The sequence below is a fragment of the Artemia franciscana genome, chromosome 2 (genome assembly GCF_032884065.1).
Source record: "Artemia franciscana chromosome 2, ASM3288406v1, whole genome shotgun sequence".
In the NCBI taxonomy this organism is placed as follows: Eukaryota; Metazoa; Arthropoda; class Branchiopoda; order Anostraca; family Artemiidae; genus Artemia; species Artemia franciscana.
The window spans coordinates 28332178-28352986 of NC_088864.1; the positions used below are offsets into that span (position 1 = coordinate 28332178).

The window sequence follows — 20809 nt, forward strand, 5'->3', positions numbered from 1 at the left end:
TTGCCATTCCACTGAGTACATCCAGCATCGCACTGACCCAAACACTTCAAGTTTTACTATATAGTTTATCAGTGATTTCAACTTTTGCCGGAAGACACGGGCCGTAATGTCATGCCTATGAACCGCCGATTGTCCTTGAAGTAAAAGCTGCAGTATCTCGTCCCAAGATTGATTACATGTAAATGTAATAAATAAATCTGGACGACCATAGAGACGAACATACGCAATAGCATCTTGAGCATATTCATGCATGTGACGGGGACTGCCAGCATATGACGAAGGTAAAATTGTTAATCTTCCAACGTTTGTGGTATTACCGTCATTTATAACTGCATCTCGCAAATGAATGTATTGTTCAGAGCGGAGATTGGTCTGATTCAGGCGGATATATAGCAAACGTTCTGATTCAATTTTAGCATACATATCAACGACAAATTGGTGAAACAATTCACGGCATTTTAAAATATAATTTTCTTCATCCTGCCGAATCATTAGTCTATAGGAATAATAATGCATTGCACTGCATTTCTTATTCATTTCTTTGTTAGTGGCTGGATTCACCAATTTAATATTAAAGTGATAGCCGTCGGCTCCATCCCAAAAATGATAGGATATTGTAGGGCATCGTAGCATCGATGAGTTTCAGCAATTCTTAACAACTGAGCGTTTCGCTTATGAAGAATAATATCTCGAGGTAAAAACTGATCACCGACCATAACGATTGCCACTTCGTCGATAGTTGGAGCATTGTATCTACGCACATTTTATGCGTATCAGTAGGCATCAAATCGATGGCTGTTTTGAACAGACGCACTAAATTATTATTTTCGTGGAAAAGATGTTGCAATTGGGAAACGATTGTCCTTTCAACCTTGGGAGAAATTTCGCAACGTGCATTCAATTCAGAATTTCTATCACTGATGAAGTACAATTGTAAAAATTTATGATTCTCGCCTGAGAATGGTAGAAGAGACCCTGTTCTATGATAAATTTGCCCTTTTACTTTGAAAGTAGACATAAATTGATCCAGATTTTCGATTTGGACTCCAAACGACGTCATTTGGAAACATGAGTTGTATTTTCTGATTTGTGACAAAAAACGCTTAGATTCTGACGTAGTTCCAGTAAGGAAAGTCTTCAATGGCTCTGGTGGTGCAGCCAATAGAGGAAGTTTAACTTTTCCTGAGGCGCAACACATTCCCATTGTTTCACCATTGAATTTCAAGGCCTTGCAATAGGGACAAATTTTAGACATTGTCCCGATTTGAACACATCTACTCAAGCTATAATCATCGACTGGGCTGTACCTGAATGCCAGGCGATAACTTTCAGGTTGCTCTGATTCCTCGGCACGCTTTCTTTTCTTACTTTCTCTATCAGCAGCAAGCCTGATTTCTTGCTGTTCTTGTGATTCCTCGGCACGCTTTCTTTTCTTACTTTCTCTATCAGTAGCAAGCCTGATTTCTTGCTGTTCTTGTGATTCCTCGGCACACCTTCTTTTTTCACTTTCTCTTTTAGCAGCAAGTCTGCTTTCGCGTTGCTTTGGTAGTTCCTCGGCACGCTTTCTGTTCTTTCTTTCTCTATCAGCCTCAAGCCTGTTTCCTTGCTGTTCTTTTGATTCCTCGGCACGCTTTCTGTTCTTTCTTTCTCTATCAGCCTCAAGCCTGTTTCCTTGCTGTTCTTTTGATTCCTCGGCACGCTTTCTGTTCTGACTTTCTCTATAGACTCTTTGAGCATCTTCATCGGCTTTTGCCATTGTAAGTTCATCAGTCATTTTAAAGCTAAACATTAATAGATTTCTACGTGAACATATATGTCTTAAATATCTTTAATGACGTCACCGTCATAGCAAAAATGACGACAACTAACTTCATGACGTCAGTCGACACAGAAACATGACGTCACCTGACAGACAGACAGCTTATTTATATATATATATATATATACTAGCTGTTGGGGTGGCGCTTCGCGCCACCCCAACACCTAGTTGGTGGGGGCGCTTCGCGCCCCCCCAAGCCCCCCCGCGCGCGTAAGTCGTTACGCGCCATAATAGTTACGCGCCATTGTAGTTGTGTCCCTATGTCCCACCTGTGAATATAGATATATATATATATATATATATATATATATATATATATATATATATATATATATATATATATATATATATGTATATATATATATATATATATATATATATATATATATATATATATATATATATGGTTTTAACTACGTAAAACTTGCGAATATACAACATTCTTTGCTGTCCCATTGTCTTTGCATATAAATAGATTGTCAGGTTTACCGACTCTTGAACATGCAACATATAATGGTCCATGGGAAAACAATCTGTATTCAGATCTATACCTCATGATTCTAATGATTGCCCTTGAGCTTTGTTGATGGTGATTGCTAATCGACCATTCCCTGTCCCAGTGTCCCGGTCGTCATTTATATCCCCCTGTTTCCCCCGGTGTCCCCGTTGTAGTTGTGTCCCTGTGTCCCGGTCGTCATTTATATTCCCTGTGTCCCGGTCGTCATTTGTATCCCGGTGTCCCGGTCTGTATATACATTCGTTTTTTAGTTTTGTTTTTCTCCTTTATTTTTTTCCTTTTTTTTTCTTTTTTAGTTTATTTAGATTTTTAGATTTTTTAGTTTTTTTATTAGTTTTTAGTTTTTTTTCTTTTTAGTTTTTTTGTAGTTTTTACCTTCTTTTTAGTTTTGTTAGTTTTTTTTTTTACTTATGTCCTGGTCGTCATTTATACTCCCTGCTTTGTTGATTGCTAATCGAACATTCCTTTTGTCCTGGTCGCTTTCTCTTTGAGTGTCGTCATTTATTTTTTTCTTTTTTAGTTCTTTTAGTTTTTACCTTTTTTAGTTTTTTTTTAGTTATTTAGATGAAAATTTTTTTTAGTTTTTTCCTTTTTTTCTTTTTAGTTTTTTATTGGTTTTTACCTTTATTTTAGCTTATTTTTCAGTTTTTTCCTTTTTTTTAGTTTTTTTTTTATTTTTATTTTTTTTTTTAGTTTTTTACCTTTTTTTAGTTTTTTTATTTTTTTTATTTTTCTAGCTTTTTTACTTTTTTTTATTAGTTTTTAGTTTTTTTGTAGTTTTTGCCTTTTTTTTAGTTTTTTCAGTTTTTTTTTTAGTTTTTTATTGGTTTTTACCTTTATTTTAGCTTATTTTTCAGTTTTTTCCTTTTTTTTAGTTTTTTTTAGTTTTTAGTTTTTTTAGTTTTTTACCTTTTTTTAGTTTTTTTAGTTTTTTTAGTTTTTTAGCTTTTTTATTTTTTTTATTAGTTTTTAGTTTTTTTTGTAGTATTTGCCTTTTTTTAGTTTTTTTAGTTTTTTAGCTTTTTTATTAGTTTTTAGTTTTTTTTGTAGTTTTTGCCTTTTTTTAGTTTTTTTCTTTTTAGTTTTTTTGTAGTTTTTACCTTCTTTTTAGTTTTATTAGTTTTTTTTTTTACTTATGTCCTGGTCGTCATTTATACTCCCTGTGCCCGGTGCTTTGTTGATTGCTAATCGAACATTCCTTTTGTCCTGGTCGCTTTCTCTTTGAGTGTCGTCATTTATTTTTTTATTTTTTAGTTCTTTTAGTTTTTACCTTTTTTAGTTTTTTTTTAGTTTTTTAGATGAAAATTTTTTTTAGTTTTTTCCTTTTTTTCTTTTTAGTTTTTTATTGGTTTTTACCTTTATTTTAGCTTATTTTTCAGTTTTTTCCTTTTTTTTAGTTTTTTTTTTTGTATTTTTTTTAGTTTTTTCCCTTTTTTTTAGTTTTTTTAGTTTTTTTAGTTTTTTAGCTTTTTTACTTTTTTTATTAGTTTTTAGTTTTTTTTGTAGTTTTTGCCTTTTTTTAGTTTTTTCAGTTTTTTTTTTAGTTTTTTATTGGTTTTTACCTTTATTTTAGCTTATTTTTCAGTTTTTTCCTTTTTTTTAGTTTTTAGTTTTTTTAGTTTTTTACCTTTTTTTAGTTTTTTTAGTTTTTTTAGTTTTTTAGCTTTTTTATTTTTTTTATTAGTTTTTAGTTTTTTTTGTAGTTTTTGCCTTTTTTTAGTTTTTTTAGTTTTTTAGCTTTTTTATTAGTTTTTAGTTTTTTTTGTAGTTTTTGCCTTTTTTTAGTTTTTTTTAGTTTTTTAGCTTTTTTATTTTTTTTATTAGTTTTTAGTTTTTTTTGTAGTTTTTGCCTTTTTTTAGTTTTTTCAGTTTTGACGTCACCTGATCCAGTTTTTTCAGGTGACGTCACCTGATCCACACATCCACAGACAGACAGACAACTTATTTTTATATATATAGATATATATATATATATATATATATATATATATATATATATATATATATATATATATATATATATATATATATATATATATATATATATGTATGTTTTTAACAACGTAAAACTTGCGAATATACAACATTCTTCACTGTCCCATTGTCTGTGCATATAAATAGATTGTCAGGTTTACCGACTCTAACATGCAACATATAATTGTCCATGGGAAAAACAATCCGTATTCAGATCTATACCTCATTATTCTAATGATTGCCCTTGAGCTTTGTTGATGGTGATTGCTAATCGAACATTCCCTTTGTCCCGGTCGTCATTTATATATCCCCCTGTGCCCCCCGGCGGCCCCGTTGTAGTTGTGTCCCTGTGTCCTGGTCGTCATTTATATTCCCTGTGTCCCGGTCGTTATTTGTGTCCCGGTGTCCCAGTCTCTAATTTCTCTTTGAGTGTCCCGGTCGTCATTTATATTCCCTGTGTCCTGGTGTCCCGGTTGTCATTTGTGTCCCGGTCTGTAATTCCCTCAATCGACAAAAATGACGTCAGTTGACAAACAACTCATGACGGAATAATGCTCAATCCTTATACTGACGTCAGTCGACAAACATGGCGTTAGTCGACACACAAACATAACGTCAGTCAACACACAAACAAAAACTTGTTTTTATATATATAGATAGATAAATTAGAAAGAATGAAACTAAAACGAGGTGACGCTAAGCGGGCTTGAGCGATCAGGGATCAGAAATAAATTAGGTAAGAAAAGTTTTAATTTCTGATATCATAAAGCTCGTGGTTCCAAATTTGGAATTTTGCAAAAATAATTCTGGATTTTTTTGTGATAGAAGCTATAATTAGGAGTAAAAGGTTAAAAGATACGTTAATATATAACAGGTAGAGTTCATTTTGGAATTATGATTGCAAAACTCGTAGAGACATGAAACCAACAAATGCTGTAAAATTCATTTGACAAAAACAGCACTAAGACTGTCCTACCAAATAGTGTCTTAAAAACATATATTATTTACTATCCCTGAAACTAATATAGAAAATATAGCTCATGAGTACAGTGTACTAATATTAAACAGTGGCGTATTTCGTCAAAATCCTGGGGGAGCAACGTTGGAGCCAATTTTCCCAAATCAAGTAAAAGTGACAGTAAAAACTGAAAATGAGTCATATATTATCATAAAGGTAAAGAAACACTACAGAAAACTGACCTGTTTCCCTGGATACTTGAATTATACAGGCTTATCTTAACTTTGACAAGATTTTTGGCAGAAACTAAATTTAAGCTCGGGTGTGAACTGAGGTAGGGGGAAGCGAATTGGGTCTGGAGGGGGCAGTTGCCCCTCCTACCCCATAATAAATTACGCCCCTTATATAAAGAAGTATATATTTAAATAAATGAAAATTCAATAGGTGAATAATATTTCTATAAAAAAATCGTCTTCTTAGTGAAGCATGTCTGTTTCAAGTTCCAATGCTGCAATCATGCATAAGCGTAATATATAACTACTTAGGCTCTTATTCCAGCTAACACTATTCATCCAACAACGTGTCCTGAGTGTCCATATACTTGCCCTGAGGTAACCTGTCCAACTAATAGTGGAACAACGGGTTCAGGAATGACCAGTACCACGTCAGGTGATTTTTTTTTCCTTTTAATTGCACTGTGGAGCTGTATACGGGTATACTTTGGTGGCATAACTACTGCTTCCGTAGTTAATACTATTTTTTTTTTTTTTAGGATTTGTGGTCCTTAGCTGACAAACAGTAGGAAAAACAAAAGAACTTGAGCCTTTCTTAAAAATGGAGAAAAAAAGTTTTGAAAGTTGTAAAATCTAAGTATTTAAAAAAAATTTCTAGTTTACAAAATAGTAAAATAATAGCCCAGTACCAAACACTCCTGGATACAAAATTATAATTCATGGGGATTCAGTAATGTCAGGCGCGTCTTTAATATTGTATATCTTGGGATAAAATAAGACTGAAAAATTGCTTATCTTCTACCTATCCTAAAAATTGTTTTGGAAATTTCAGTCCCAAAATTCTCAGTTTTATTTTCGCTTGCTGAAGAAATTTTATTATTTTCAATTTCATACTTTAAAAAGAGCCTGTATTGCGATTATTGACAGCTTTGTCGTGTGTTTGGTGTCTTGAATGGTTGGTGTCGAATAACCTGTAGACCTTGAATATTTTCCCTCTTCTTCTTGTATTTTTAGTAAGCAAAAAAAGCATATAAAAATTTGTTACGATTTGGGCACATTTAAGACATCATGCTTAAACAAAGTTGAAATTGTAGCATCGTAAATTTGATTAGTGTCAGAGACTATATTCATTGCAGCTATTTCCAATCTCTGAAACAATTAATTCTGAAGCCGAAAACTAAAAGTAAAAAGTGACTTCTAAATTTTCAGCGAGCAAGCATTATCTCGTTTATGAGGAGGATGCCCCTTTCTACCCTCCCGGTCTTTAAGACAAATTTGTACGGTAGATTAGTAAAAGCATTTATGAGTTCAACAAATTTAGTTGATGGTCAATAGTAAGCGTTTTATTTACAGATTGCCTTCAAACATATAAAATAAAAATTTTGTTGGTTAAAACAGATGCACATTAAAAGCTCTTTCAACAATAAGTCATTGCGGAAAATAATTTCTACCCCATTCAAATTGTTCTTGTGGCTTAGCATTCATACATAAATTAGTGGGACAAAAGGTCAAGTTTGACTGTAAAGAGTGAAGTTAAGGAGAGGGTAGCCCCCTCATTTACGGAATACTTTCATTCCTTTTGTTATGTGTTTGATTATTACTCTATGTTAATCAAAGAAGGGTCCATATAGAAGCAGCAATTTCATTATTAAATGTAAGCCGCCATAAACTTAAAAGTAACAGACCTCGAATCGAATAAAATATTCCCAGGTGATGACCTTCCACCAGGATTTGTCAGAGGGATACTTACTTGCCTATATGGGTTTCGGTGCATTAAATTCCTGACCCAGGCAAAGCGGCGCACATACCATAAGCTCTTTATGCAATCCCTGTGATAGCTGCAGCTTGTAAAATACATGCATATTAATGCAAATCTCGCTGAAAAATGACAAATATCGCTGAAAATCAGGTACTCTGACATATCTAGCTGTCTATTTTAAACATTTAGAGAAAAGTAAATTCTCATAAAATCGCCGATTTGAAGCTTTAGGCTGGGTATTTGAGCAGTTACTGCGACAAATGCTTTTTTCTTACAATTTTGTGTGAAATCAATAGACTAAGCTCACCCGAGAAGTAGTAAAATTCAATATTTTTTTTAATGTTTGTGCAGTATTACCAGTATAGTCCAAAATAAAGTTCAATGTCATTTTTAGAAATTCATTACCTTTTCTACATAAAAAGTTTCCTTATCTCCGGGAAAATTTTCCACTTTCGAAGGCAATTGATGTTTGTTTTTCCGTTGAATAAATGCATCTTTTGTTCCTCCAACTTGTTTCAGCCAAATTGCACATGTTTTCTAATCTCTGTTACCTGTAAATATCTTGCGTTTTATCCGAAAAAACACATCTGAGTAAATACAGATCTAGCTTCTCAAATGTCGCAAGAATCCACAAGAATTTAAACTTTTAGTTGCAAGATGTGAATATCAGTCATATACGTTGTCTGCATTGTTGTTGTCTGTTCTCACGGATATGCCCTTCCCTCACCCTTCTCAAAATTGGTGTATGCAGGCGTGCATGAATTCTTATACTTATTAAATAAATAAAAACTAGTTTTTTTTTAACTGAATGTAAGGAGCGACATTAAAACTTAAAGCGAACTGAAATTACTCTGTGTATGAAAGAAGCTGTTCTCTTCTCAACGCCCCGCTCTTTATGCTAAAGTTTGACTCTTTCTCTCTATTCTACTTTATTAAACAGTAAAAAACTTTAGCGTAAAGAGCGGGGCGTCGAGAAGGGAACAGCCCCTTTCATACACGGAATAATTTCTGTTCGTTTTAAGTTTTAATGTCGCTCCTTACTTTCAGTTAAAAAAAAAACTAGTTTTTTTATTTAATTTCTGATCGTTTTTGAATTAATGTATGTTTTATTTTGGTTCTCCCCGCATAAATTATTAAAATGAAATTTGCATAATAATTCTTTTTTTGGCTAAATGGCTTTCTCTTAGTTTTGATCAGACGATTTGAGAAATAAGGGGTGGGGAAGGAGGCCTAGTTGCCCTCCAATTTTTCGGTTATTTAAAAAGGCAACTAGAATTTTTAATTTTTAACGAACGTTTTTATTAGTAAAAAATATACGTAACTTGAGAATTAACTTAAGTGATAAATTTCTATATTCTTATATTTTTATTATGTATATGAGGGCGTTTGTCCCCTCGTTAATACCTCGCTCTTTACTCTAAAGTTTAAGTTTTGCCCAATTGTTTAAGAATGACCCCTGAATCAGAAAGGACATAAAATAAATAGTTGAAATTACTAAAAATACTTTAGCATAAAGAACGAGGTATTTAGGAGGGGAAGAACCCCTCATATGCGTAATAATCTCTGCTCGTTTTAAGTTTTAATTCTACTCCTTACTTTCAACTGAAAAAACGTTTTCATGTTTATTTTTTCATTGTTTTTTTTTATAGTAATGTTAGAAAATCCTGCGCCCTTTTCATTGAATTTTTCTTCCCCCATGACATATTCCTCCAAGGAAAGATCCTTCCACTTAGCCCCTTCCCCTCAACCCCATCCCCAAAACCCTAAATATCCCCCTGAAAACGTCTATACACTTCCCAATAACCATTACTGTATATAAACACTTGCCAAAGTTTGTAACTTGCCGCCCCTCCCCCGGGAACTGTGGGGGAATAAGTCATCCCCAAAGACAGTTATTATGATTTTCGACTGTGTTGAACAAAATGGCTATCTCAAAATTTTGATCCGTTGACTTTGGGAAAAAATTAGCGTGGGAGGGGGCCTAGGTGCCCTCCTATTTTCGGTCACTTAAAAAGGGCACTAGAAATTTTCATTTCCGTTAGAATGAGCCCTCTTGCGACATTCTAGGATCACTTGGTCGATACGATGACCCCTGGGAAAAAAGACAAAACAAACAAATAAACACGCACCCGTGATCTGTCCTTCCTGCAAAAAATACGAAATTCCATATTTTTGTAGATAGGAGCTTGAAATTTTTTCAACGGGGTTCTCTGACACTCTGAATGTGATGGTGTGATTTTTGTTAAGATTCTATGACTTTTAGGGGGTGTTTTCCTCCTGTTTTCCAAAACAGGGCAAATTTTCTCAGGCTTGTAACTTTCGATGACCAAGACTAAATTTGATGAACTTTTATATTTAAAATCAGCATGAAAATCCAATTCTTTTGATGTATCTTTTAGTTTCAAAATTCCGTTTTTTAGAGTTTCGTTTACTATTGAGCCGGGTTGCTCCTTACTACAGTTCGTTACCACGAACTGTTTGATATAACAACATCTTGTATGCAAAGTTCTTATCAAAAATCGTACTAAATTTTAATTGTTGTTTTTATTAATGGTACAGCGGTACCTTGGTACCGTTTGGTAGCGGTATTTGGTTTTCAACCTAGCAGGGAACGAACCATGGCCCATAGTATCCAAAAATTAAAAATATTTTTAAAAGACTTGGTAGTGATAAAAAGTTTCAATTTGTAGGTAATCAAGAATAGTAACTATTATGTCAGTTAGTCTTAATAGTAGAATTCTGTTTTGAAAACTAATTTATGGGAATTTCAAAAAGTAGTCTGAAACCCATAAAAAATGACTAGACTTACCTGCTGTTGTAATACCAAATAATTGAGAATAAAATTATTAAAAATAAATGGATTTCATTAAAAATGAAATCCATTTATTGACTACTAATCACAAAAGGCTAGATATAGCATTTTAGATATAGGCTAGATATAGCTAGATATAGTATTTTTTCCTTCAAATAAGCCCTTAAACAGCTCTCCAAGATTTTCCAGCGCCCTGCTAGAAGTGGAGAAGAAGTAAAAAAAGTACACATCAGTACTACCCATACAAAAAAAGTTGTTTTCTTTTTTTCAAGGCAAGGGGCTGTAAATTTCCTGCAAGAATTTTTCGGTTATGGCACTTCCAATGGTGTACTTTTTGTTTCGATCCAGCGTTTTTTTTTTTTTTCACTTACCACTTTGATCTGTAACGTATCTTTCAATTCCGGTTACTATGGGCTGGGGTTCGTTCTGTTCTATTTTCAGCTATCGCTCATGCTATTATGATGTCTACAAGGAAAATGTGACGAAAACTTTTCTTTCGCAGAAGTCGAGTTAACAGCCTTTGTTATAAGCAAAAGCTTCAACCCATAGCCGTAGACAGCTATTGGAAAGATTGTCCATAAATTTAACATGGCATTTAATGTAGAATTTATTGTCAAGACGAACGATCCAATCAGTTAAATCAACATTCACAGACAAAAGTTCACCTTAACAGTAAAGAAATGTATAGAAATGTACAACCAGAACCCAGCACGGCTCACTTATGAGCCATATGAAACTTCAGTGAATATAAACACCAAACAGAACAGCAACTAGAATTCTTATTCTGTAGAAATACTCTCTATTTTTTGCTGATTGCTTTTTTAAGTAATCAAAAACTTGGAGGGCAACTAGGCCTCCTCCCTCGATCCTTTTTTCTCAAAATCTTCCGATTAATTGCAATTAATTAATATACAAATTTTGTTTTAATTATTTATGTGCGGAGAGCCAAGGTCAAAACAAGCATTAATTCAGAAACGTCCAGAAATTAAATAAAAAAAACAAGTTTTTTTAAATGGAAGTAAGGAGCAACATTAAAACTTAAAACGAACAGAAATTACTCCGTATATGAAAGGGGATTCTCCTCCTCAATGCCCCGCTGTTTACGCTAAAGTTTCTTACTGTTTTAAAAATAGAGTTAAGAGAAAGAGTCAAACTTTAGCGTAAAGAGCGGGGCATTGAGGAGGAGAATCCCCTTTCATATACGGAGTAATTTCTGTTCGTTTTAAGTTTTAATGTTGCTCCTTACTTCCATTTAAAAAACTTGTTTCTTTTTATTTAAGTCCTACAAAGAAGGTATTTTTTTGCACCATCTTAGTATTACTGTATATACTTGAATGGTTAGTGTTTTCTTAAGAATTAAAAAAAAAAAAAGTTTTTTTTAAAAATAAAATTAAGGAGCAGCATTAAAACTTAAAACGAACAGAAATTTACCCTGTATATGAAAGGGGCTTTTCCTCCTCCACGCCCCGCTCTTTACGCTAAAGTTTGACTCTTTCTCTTAACTCTATTTTTAAAACAGTAAGAAACTTTAGCGTAAAGAAACTTTACCCCTTTCATATACGGAGTAATTTCTGTTCGTTTTAAGTTTTAATGTTCCTCCTTACTTTCATTAAAAAAAAAACTTGTTTTTTTTATTTAATTTCTGGACGTTTTTGAATTAATGCATGTTTTGATCTTGGCTCGCCGCACATAAATAATTAAAACGAAATTTGCATATTAATTAATTGCAATTAATCGGAAGATTTTGAGAGAAAAGGAGCGAGGGAGGAGGCCTATTTACCCTCCAATTTTTTGATTACTTAAAAAAGCAACTAGAACTTTTAATTTTTTACAAACATTTTCATTGGTAAAAAATATACGTAACTTACGAATTAACTTACTTAACGAACTTCTATATTCGTATGTTTTATTGCGTATATGAGGGAGCTCCAACCCTCGTCGATACCTCGCTCTTTACACTAAAGCTTAAATTTTGTCCCAATTCCTAAAGAATGACCTCTGAATCACAAAGGCCATAGAATAAATAGTTGAAATTACTAAAATTACTTTAGCGTAAAAAGTAAGGTATAACGAGGAGGTAAACCCCTCATATGCGTAATAATTTTTGTTCGTTTTAAGTTTTAATGCTGCTCCTTACTCCAGTAGAAAAAACTTTTCATATTTATTTTTTCATTGTTTTTTCAAATAATGCTAGGAAATCCTGCGGCAGCTTCATTTAAATTCTCTTCCCCAATGAGAAGTTTCTCCATGGAAATATCCTCCAACGTAACCCTCCCTCCTTAACTCTCCCCTAAACTAAAAAAAAATCCCCTGAAAACGTCTGTACACTTCCCAGTAACCATTACTATATGTAAACACAGGTCAAAGTTTGTAACTTGCAGCCCCTCCCACGGTGACTGCGGAGGAGTAAGTCGTCCCTAAATACATAGTTATTAGGTTTTTCGACTATGGTGAATAAAATGGCTAATCTCAGAATTTTGATCTGGTGCTTTTTGGGAAAAAATGAGCGTGGGAGGGGGCCTAGGTGCCCTCCAATTTTTTGGTCACTTAAAAAGGGCACTAGAACTTTTAATTTTCGTTAGAATGAGCCCTCTAGAAAAATTCTAGGACCACTCAGTCGATACGATCACCCCTGGGAAAAAAAACAAAAGAAAAAAAAACAAAAGAAAAAAAAAACAAATAAACACGCATCCTGTCTTCTGGCAAAAAATGCGGAATTCCACATTTGTCTAGATAAGAGCTTTAAACTTCCGCAATAAGGTTCTCTGATACGCTGAATCTGATGGTGTGATTTTCGTTAAGATTGGATGACTTTTAGGGGGTGTTTTCCCCCTATTTTCTAAAATGAGGCAAATTTTCTCAGGCTCCTAACTTTTGATGGGTATAACTGACCTTGATGAAACTTATATATTTAAATCAGCATTAAAATGCGGTTCTTTTGATGTAACTATTGGTATCAAAATTCCATTTTTCCGAGTTTCGGTTACTATTGAGCCGGGTCGCTCCTTACTTCAGTTCGTTACCATGAACTGTTTGATCAGTAAAAGATCACACTTCCTTTATTTTAAACCCCAGTATTTCGTTAGCTTTTTAACTATCAAAACAGTGGCTCATGTAAGATCCCTAAGAAATTTTCTTCCAATCTGATGGTGTGATATTCATTAATATTTTATGACTTTTAGGGTGCATTTCCCCCTTTTTACGAAAATAACGCAAATTTTTTCAGGCTTATAACTTTTGATGAGTAGGACTAAACTTGATGAAACTTATATATTTTAAATCAGCACAAAAATTTGACTCTTTTGATGTATCTATTTGTATGAAAATTAGTTTTTTAGAGTTTTAATTACCATTGAGCCGGGTTGCTCCTTACTTACAGTTCGTTATCATGAACTGTTTGATCTGAGATCATAAAGTTGAATTGCTGACGTGTCAGTGAGAGGAAGCAATGAGCTTTGATATTTCGTCTTAAAAATGTTCTTACAGAGTTTGTTTGACAACAATTTATATGCATGCAGAGTTGATTTCAAGCGTTTGGTTGAAAATGCTCTTTTCGCTCATAGTTTATGTTGCGAGAGCACCACTTTGGTTTTGTCGTGTGTTTTTTTTTTTTTTTTTTTTTTTTTCCTAGCACCCCGATTTCAGCTTATTCCAAGAAAGTGGTAAGGGTCCAACCTCTGCGGTTTCTACGGAAAGTGTGGACCTTAGACCAGCTTGATTAATATGACTTAGCATTTTGGAAGCTTCGTAGAACTCTTGCCTAGGGTCAAAAAGGATGGTTTTTGCTTGTCCTTGAGCCAGAGCCTATAGTGTGTGAAATGAATTGGAGTTTTATAGCCTATGTCAGAGAGATCTAAAACTATGCAGGCAAGCTTTCGTTTCATCAAACCATGTTTCTTCTTTCGAGTGGAAAGATCCGTTCTAGCAGGCAAGCAGGCAGGCACCAGTTTCAAATTAAAGATGAACTAAGCGTTAAATGTACGCGGCAGTTACCCGGCCCCACAGCCAATATATCCTCTTTGAGTGATAAATAGAAAAATTTACAGAAACAAAAAATTGGCATTTTCCAACGGGTCCAAAGTGCTGCCATCTATTGTTTCTACCCATTTCTGTTCGTGATTTCAGCTAAGTTTATCATACAGTTTTTCGCATTTGGGATTGCAGTAGAAAAATGGTATCATATATGCCTCTTAAATTTTAAAGGTTCTCTTATTGCTAAGGAAATTAGATTTTATCCTTTGCTCCTTTCTAAGTGATGACGTTAGAAACTTGGCCTACGGCAAAAAAGTCAACTTTTAAACTAAGACAGATAAAATTTATTTTGACGGCAGTCGATAGCTCTTGGTGAGCTGATCAAAGTATATGTCATCCATTTTCTGGTAGAAAAATTCCTTCATGAAATGTACCAGTTTGAAGGTTTAAAGGGGTTGACAACTTCAGTAGTAAGGTACACGCTGAAACCAAAAATAGGCCGATATCAATTGTGAGACATGTAGGGGAGTCTTAAGCAACTGTCGACTGTTAGCTCATAATCATCTTTGGCACTGAGGGGTTCGCAACTTTTCTCGGTGAAGCTGGACAAACGTTGCCGCAACACCTCACGTTGCCCATGCAACGTAGATCTTGTTTTGGCTGGTATTGTGGGTAGGGTTATCGGGTGCTCTATGTAGAAGTGGATTAGATCGGGAAACCAAGATTGTTGAGGTCGATTCGAACCTATAGAAATCGTTGTAGCTTCATCCGTTTCTACTTATCTCTAAGTATCTGTATCTGTATTCTATTTCTCCGATATCTGTTTGGCTAGTCATGATTTTTCTAATTTGCTGGTAAGAAATAATAATTTTTTGCGTGTTTTATATACAAATCAAGACCGGCTTGTTGGCCAGTTTGGATTAGAGATGGGACACGCCAAGGATTACTACTTTAAAGTTGAGGGCATTGTAAGGTTTTGACTTTCTACAAGCGATCTACTGCCTCTAAATGACAATTTTTGATCTTGGAGGTATATTTCACAGCCTTTTTTTTTGAGTGTTTGTAAGCATTGTCAAATGATGAGGGTTTGGTACCAGAGGTGCTTTGTACCAGCCACTCATAATCTATTATTGGGTTATTTTTTGATGGCTTTTACAACTACTTGAATTAAGAGAGATGGGGCTGTTGCCAGACCAAATGGTAGAATAAAGGACTTGTATTTAACTCTATACATACAAATATATACATTATACATACAAATATCTATATATACAAATTAATATATCAATGGATATTAAATAGAATTATGACGTATCGATGAAACTTGCTTTTTCTTCAGCATCCTAATGAAAATCATCTTAGATTCTTATTCCTAACCCAGATTCAAATTTAGATCCTTATTTTAGCTAACACTTTTAATCCAACAACGTGTCCTGAATGTCCGTATACTTGTCCTGAGGTAACCTGTCCAACGAATAATGGAACAACAATTCCAGGAATGGCCAGCACAACTTCAGGTGAACTTCCTCTTCTTAGTTGTGCGGTAGACCATTATAACGGCTTTTCTTGTATTTTTATGACCCATGGTATGACAAAGTTAATGCCATCAAACTGCTAACAGTTTTGGACCTATATGCAAATTAATCAACAGTTTATCTTGTTTTTCTCCCTAGAGTTGTGTCTGTTGAATTTTATTTTAAGGGAATCAACAGCTGAATGATACTGTAACCTATAAACGACGATATAAATGAAATCTTTTATTTTTTCCTTGCGAAAATCCGAGGATCACAAAATAGAGAAGAAAATATATGCGGAATTTGAAAAAAAAAACTTTGCTGTTGTTTTTTGAATGATCTAATATAATCTAATTGTGGTGGCTTTTTGGAGAAACTCACGTCTACTAAACATTTAAATATGAAACGAAACGGAATAGCCCTAGCTTTGAAATTAAACTTCTTAGGGATGCTGCAATGTTTAAAAAAACTTTGCTGTTGTTTTTTGAATAATCTAATATAATCTAATTGTGGTGGTATTTTGGAGAAACTCACGTCTACTAAACATTTAAATATGAAACGAAACGGAATAGCCCTATCTTTGAAATTAAACTCCTTAGGGATGCTGCAATGTTTAAAAAAACTTTGCTGTTGTTTTTTGAATAATCTAATATAATCTAATTGTGGTGGTTTTTTGGAGAAACTCACGTCTACTAAACATTTAAATATGAAACGAAACGGAATAGCCCTAGCTTTGAAATTAAACTCCTTAGGGATGCTGCAATGTTTAAAAAAAACTTTGCTGTTGTTTTTTTAATAATCTAATATAATCTAATTGCGGTGGTTTTTTGGAGAAATTAAATGAAAAAAACAAGTTTTTTGAAATGAAAGTAAGGAGCGACATTAAAACTTAAAACGAACAGAAATTACTCCGTATATGAAAGGGGCTTTTCCTCCTCGACACCCCGCTCCTTACGCTAAAGTTTTTTATTGTTTTAAAAAGTAGAGTTGCGAGAAAGAATCAAACTTTAGCGCAAGGAGCAGGGTGTCGAGGAGGAAAAGCCCCTTTCATATACGGAGTAATTTCTGTTCATTTTAAGTTTTAGTGTCGCTCCTTACTTTCATGTCAAAAAGCTTGTTTTTTTTATTTAATTTCTGAAAGTTTTTGAATTAATGCATGTCTGATTTTGGCTCTCCGTACATAAATTATTAAAATGAAATTTGCATATTAATTCTTTTTTTGGCTAAATGGTTTTCTCTTAGTTTTGATCAGACGATTTTGAAAAATAAGAGGTGGGGAAGGAGGCCTAGTTGCCCTCCAATTTTTCGGTTACTTAAAAAGGCAACTATAACTTTTAATTTTTAACGAACGTTTTTATTAGTAAAAACTATACGTAACTCAAGAATTAACTTACGTAACAAACTTTCATAATCTTATATTTGTATTATGTATACGAGGGGGTTTGTACCCTCGTTAATACCTCGCTCTTTACACTAAATCGTATGTTTTGTCCCAATTCTTTAAGAATGACCCCTGAATCAGAAAGGCCGTAGAATAAATAGTTGAAATTACTAAAAATACTTTAGCATAAAGAGCGAGGTATTTATCTCCTCCTAAATGCCTCGCTCTTTATGCTAAAATATTTTTAGAACCCCAACCCCTCATATGCGTAATAATCTCTGTTCGTTTTAAGTTTCAATGGTACTCCTTCCTTTCATTTGAAAAAACATTTTCATGTTTGTTTTTCATTGTTTTCTTATAGTAATGCTAGAAAATCCTGCGCCCTTTTTCTTTGAATTTTTCTTCCCCCATGACAGATTCATCCAAGGAAAGATCCTCCAACATAGCCCCCTCCCCTCAGCTCCACCCCCAAACAAAATAAAATCCCCCTGAAAACGTCTGATCACTTCCCAATAACCATTACTATATGTAAACACTGGTCAAAGTTTGTAACTTGCAGCCCCTCCCCCAGGGATTGTGGGGGAGAAAGTGATCCCCAAAGACATAGTTATTATGGTTTTCGACCATGCGGAACAAAATGGCTATCTCAAAATTTTGATCCGTTGACTTTGGGAAAAAATGAGCGTGGGAGGGGGCCTAGGTGCCCTCCAATATTTTTGGTCACTTAAAAAGGGCACTAGAACTTTTCATTTCAGTTAGAATGAGCCCTCTTGCAACACTCTAGGACCACTTGGTCGATACGATGACCCCTGAGAAAAAAACAAACAAAAAAAAAAACAAAAAAAAAACAAATAAACACGCACCCGTGATTTGTCTTCTGGCAAAAAATACGAAATTCCACATTTTTGTAGATTGGACCTTGAAATTTTTTCGCTGAATGTGATGGTGCGATTTTCGTTAAGATCCTATGACTTTTAGGGGGTGTTGCCCCCTATTTTCCAAAATAAAGCAAATTTTCTCAGGCTCGTAACTTTTGATGACAAAGACTAAATTTGATGAAACTTATATATTTAAAATCAGCATAAAAATCCGATTCTTTTGATATATCTTTTAGCATCGAAATTCCGGTTTTTAGAGTTTCGTTTACTATTGAGCCGGGTCGCTCCTTACTACAGTTCGTTACCACGAACTGTTTAAACAAGAGTACTTACATCCAAAGAATATTACATAAAACACTAGTCTCCAAATGCTAACCAGCAGGACAATTATCTAAAGGAATGGAAACCAATTCACAGTAAAATAACATAGGTGAACCAAATAATTTATTATTGCAAGTAAGATTGCTGCTGTCTTAAAAAAAAAATGCTCCCCTATCGCCATCTATATTAGAAACGATATATAACCGTACCTTACGAATTAATTTACGTCACGAACTGCTATATTCGTGCATTTTCATTACTCATATGAAAGGGTTTGCCCCCTCGTTTATATCTCACTCTTTACATTAAATATGAAATTTTGTCCCAAATCCTTAAGAATCACCCCAGAATCACAAAGGCAGTATATTAAATAGTTGAAATTATTAATAATACTTGTGCGTTAAGACCGAGGTATTTAAGAGGAAATAATCCCCTTATAAACTTAATAATTTCTGTTCGTTTTGAGTTTTAATCTATTCGTTTTTGATGCTGATCCTTACTTTCAGTTGAAAATTTTTTTTTATTTTTATTTGGTCATTGTTTGTTTTATAAATAATACAGGAAAATCCTGCGCCCCCTTCATAGAATTTGTCTTTCCCCATGAAAAATACTTCCAAGGAAAGATCCTTCCACGTAGCTCCCACACATCAACCCCCCAACCAAAAATATCCCCCTGAAAATGTTTGTACACTCTCCAATAACCATTACTGTATGTAAACACTGGTCAAAGTTTTGAACTTGCAGCCCCTCCCAGGAGATTGTGGGGGAGTACTTCGTCCAGAAAGACATAATTATTATCTTTTTTGATTATGCTGAACAAAATGGCTATCTAAAAAAATTTGATATTTTGACTTTGGGATAAAAATGAGCGTGGGAGGGGGCCTAGGTGCCCTCCAATTTTTTGGTCACTTAAAAAGGGCACTAGGTTAGGTTAGAACTTTAAGGTTCAGTTAGAATGAGCTCTCTCGCAACGTTCTAGGACAACTGGGTCGATACGATCACCCTTGGGGAAAAAATAAACAAAAAAAAACAAACAAATAAACACGCACCTGTGATCGGTCTTCTGGCAAAAAAATACGAATTTCCACATTTTTGTAGATAGGAGCTTGAAACTTCTACGTTAGGATTCTCTGATACGCTGAATCTGATGGTATGATTTTCGCAATAGCTTTTAATTGTTTTAAAAAGTAGAATTGTGGCAAAGGGTCAAACTTTAGCGTAAAGAGCGAGGGATTGCGGAGGGGACAACGCATTTCATATACGGAGTAATTTCTGTTCGTTTTAAGTTTTAATGCCACTCCTTACTTTCAGCTAAAAAAATTAGTTTTTTTTTATTTAATTTCTGAACGTTTTTGAATTAATGCATGTTTGGTTTTGGCTCTCCGCACATAAATTATTAAAATGAAATTTGTATATTAATTCTTTTTTGGCTAATGGCTTTCTCTTAGTTTTGATCAGACGATTTTGAGAAATAAGGGGTGGAGAAGGAGGCCTAGTTGCCCTCCAATTTTTCGGTTACTTAAAAAGGCAACTAGAACTTTTAATTTTTAACGAACGTTTTTATTAGTAAAAAATATACGTAACTTAAGAATTAACTTACGTAACAAACTTTCATAATCTTATATTTGTATTATGTATACGAGGGGGTTAGTACCCTCGTTAATACCTCGCTCTTTACACTAAATCGTATGTTTTGTCCCAATTCTTTAAGAATGACCCCTGAATCAGAAAGGCCGTAGAATAAACAGTTGAAATTACTAAAAATACTTTAGCATAAAGAGCGAGGTATTTATCTCCTCCTAAATGCCTCGCTGTTTATGCTAAAATACTTTTAGAACCCCAACCCCTCATATGCGTAATAATCTCTGTTCGTTTTAAGTTTCAATGGTACTCCTTCCTTTCATTTGAAAAAACATTTTCATGTTTGTTTTTCATTGTTTTCTTATAGTAATGCTAGAAAATCCTGCGCCCTTTTTCTTTGAATTTTTCTTCCCCCATGACAGATTCATCCAAGGAAAGATCCTCCAACATAGCCCCCTTCCCTCAGCTCCACCCCCAAACAAAATAAAATCCCCCTGAAAACGTCTGATCACTTCCCAATAACCATTACTATATGTAAACACTGGTCAAAGTTTGTAACTTGCAGCCCCTCCCCCAGGGATTGTGGGGTAGTAAGTGATCCCCAAAGACATAGTTATTATGATTTTCGACTATGTTGAACAAAATGGCTATCTCAAATTTTGATCCGTTGACTTTGATAAAAAATGAGCGTGGGAGGGGGCCTAGATGCACTCCAATTTTTTTGGTCGCTTAAAAGGGCACTAGAACTTTTCATTTCCGTTAGAATGAGCCCTCTTGCGACATTCTAGGACCACTTGGTCGATACGATGACCCCTGGGAAAAGAAAAAAAAACAAAAAAACAAACAAATAAACACGCACCCGTGATTTGTCTTCTGGCAAAAAATACAAAATTCCACATTTTTGTAGATAGGAGCTTGAAACTTCTACAGAAGGGTTCTCTGATACTCTGAATCTGATGGTGTCATTTTCGTTAAGATCCTACGACTTTTAGGGGGTGTTTCCCCCTATTTTCTTAAATAAGGAAAATTTTCTCAGGAAAAATTGCTCGTAACTTTTGATGGGTAAGACTAAACTTGATGAAACTTATAT

At 34.1% G+C, this 20809-nt stretch overlaps 1 protein-coding gene across 19 annotated transcripts in view; it reads left to right on the forward strand.

Moving 5' to 3' along the window:
- Nucleotides 1-20809, forward strand: part of LOC136039633 (protocadherin Fat 2-like) — a 264014-nt gene that overhangs the window by 116516 nt on the left and 126689 nt on the right. For 6 of the 19 annotated variants that reach the window (XM_065723546.1, XM_065723568.1, XM_065723571.1 and 3 more), the window contains exon 11: nucleotides 5827-5937. The exons of 4 other annotated variants lie outside the window; for them this stretch is intronic. In XM_065723546.1, the coding sequence (XP_065579618.1) occupies nucleotides 5827-5937 (111 nt within the window). Of the gene's footprint in view, nucleotides 1-5826; nucleotides 5938-15450; nucleotides 15562-20809 lie in introns of all 19 variants that reach the window. 9 more of the 19 variants (XM_065723534.1, XM_065723540.1, XM_065723553.1 and 6 more) reach the window with 2 other exon arrangements.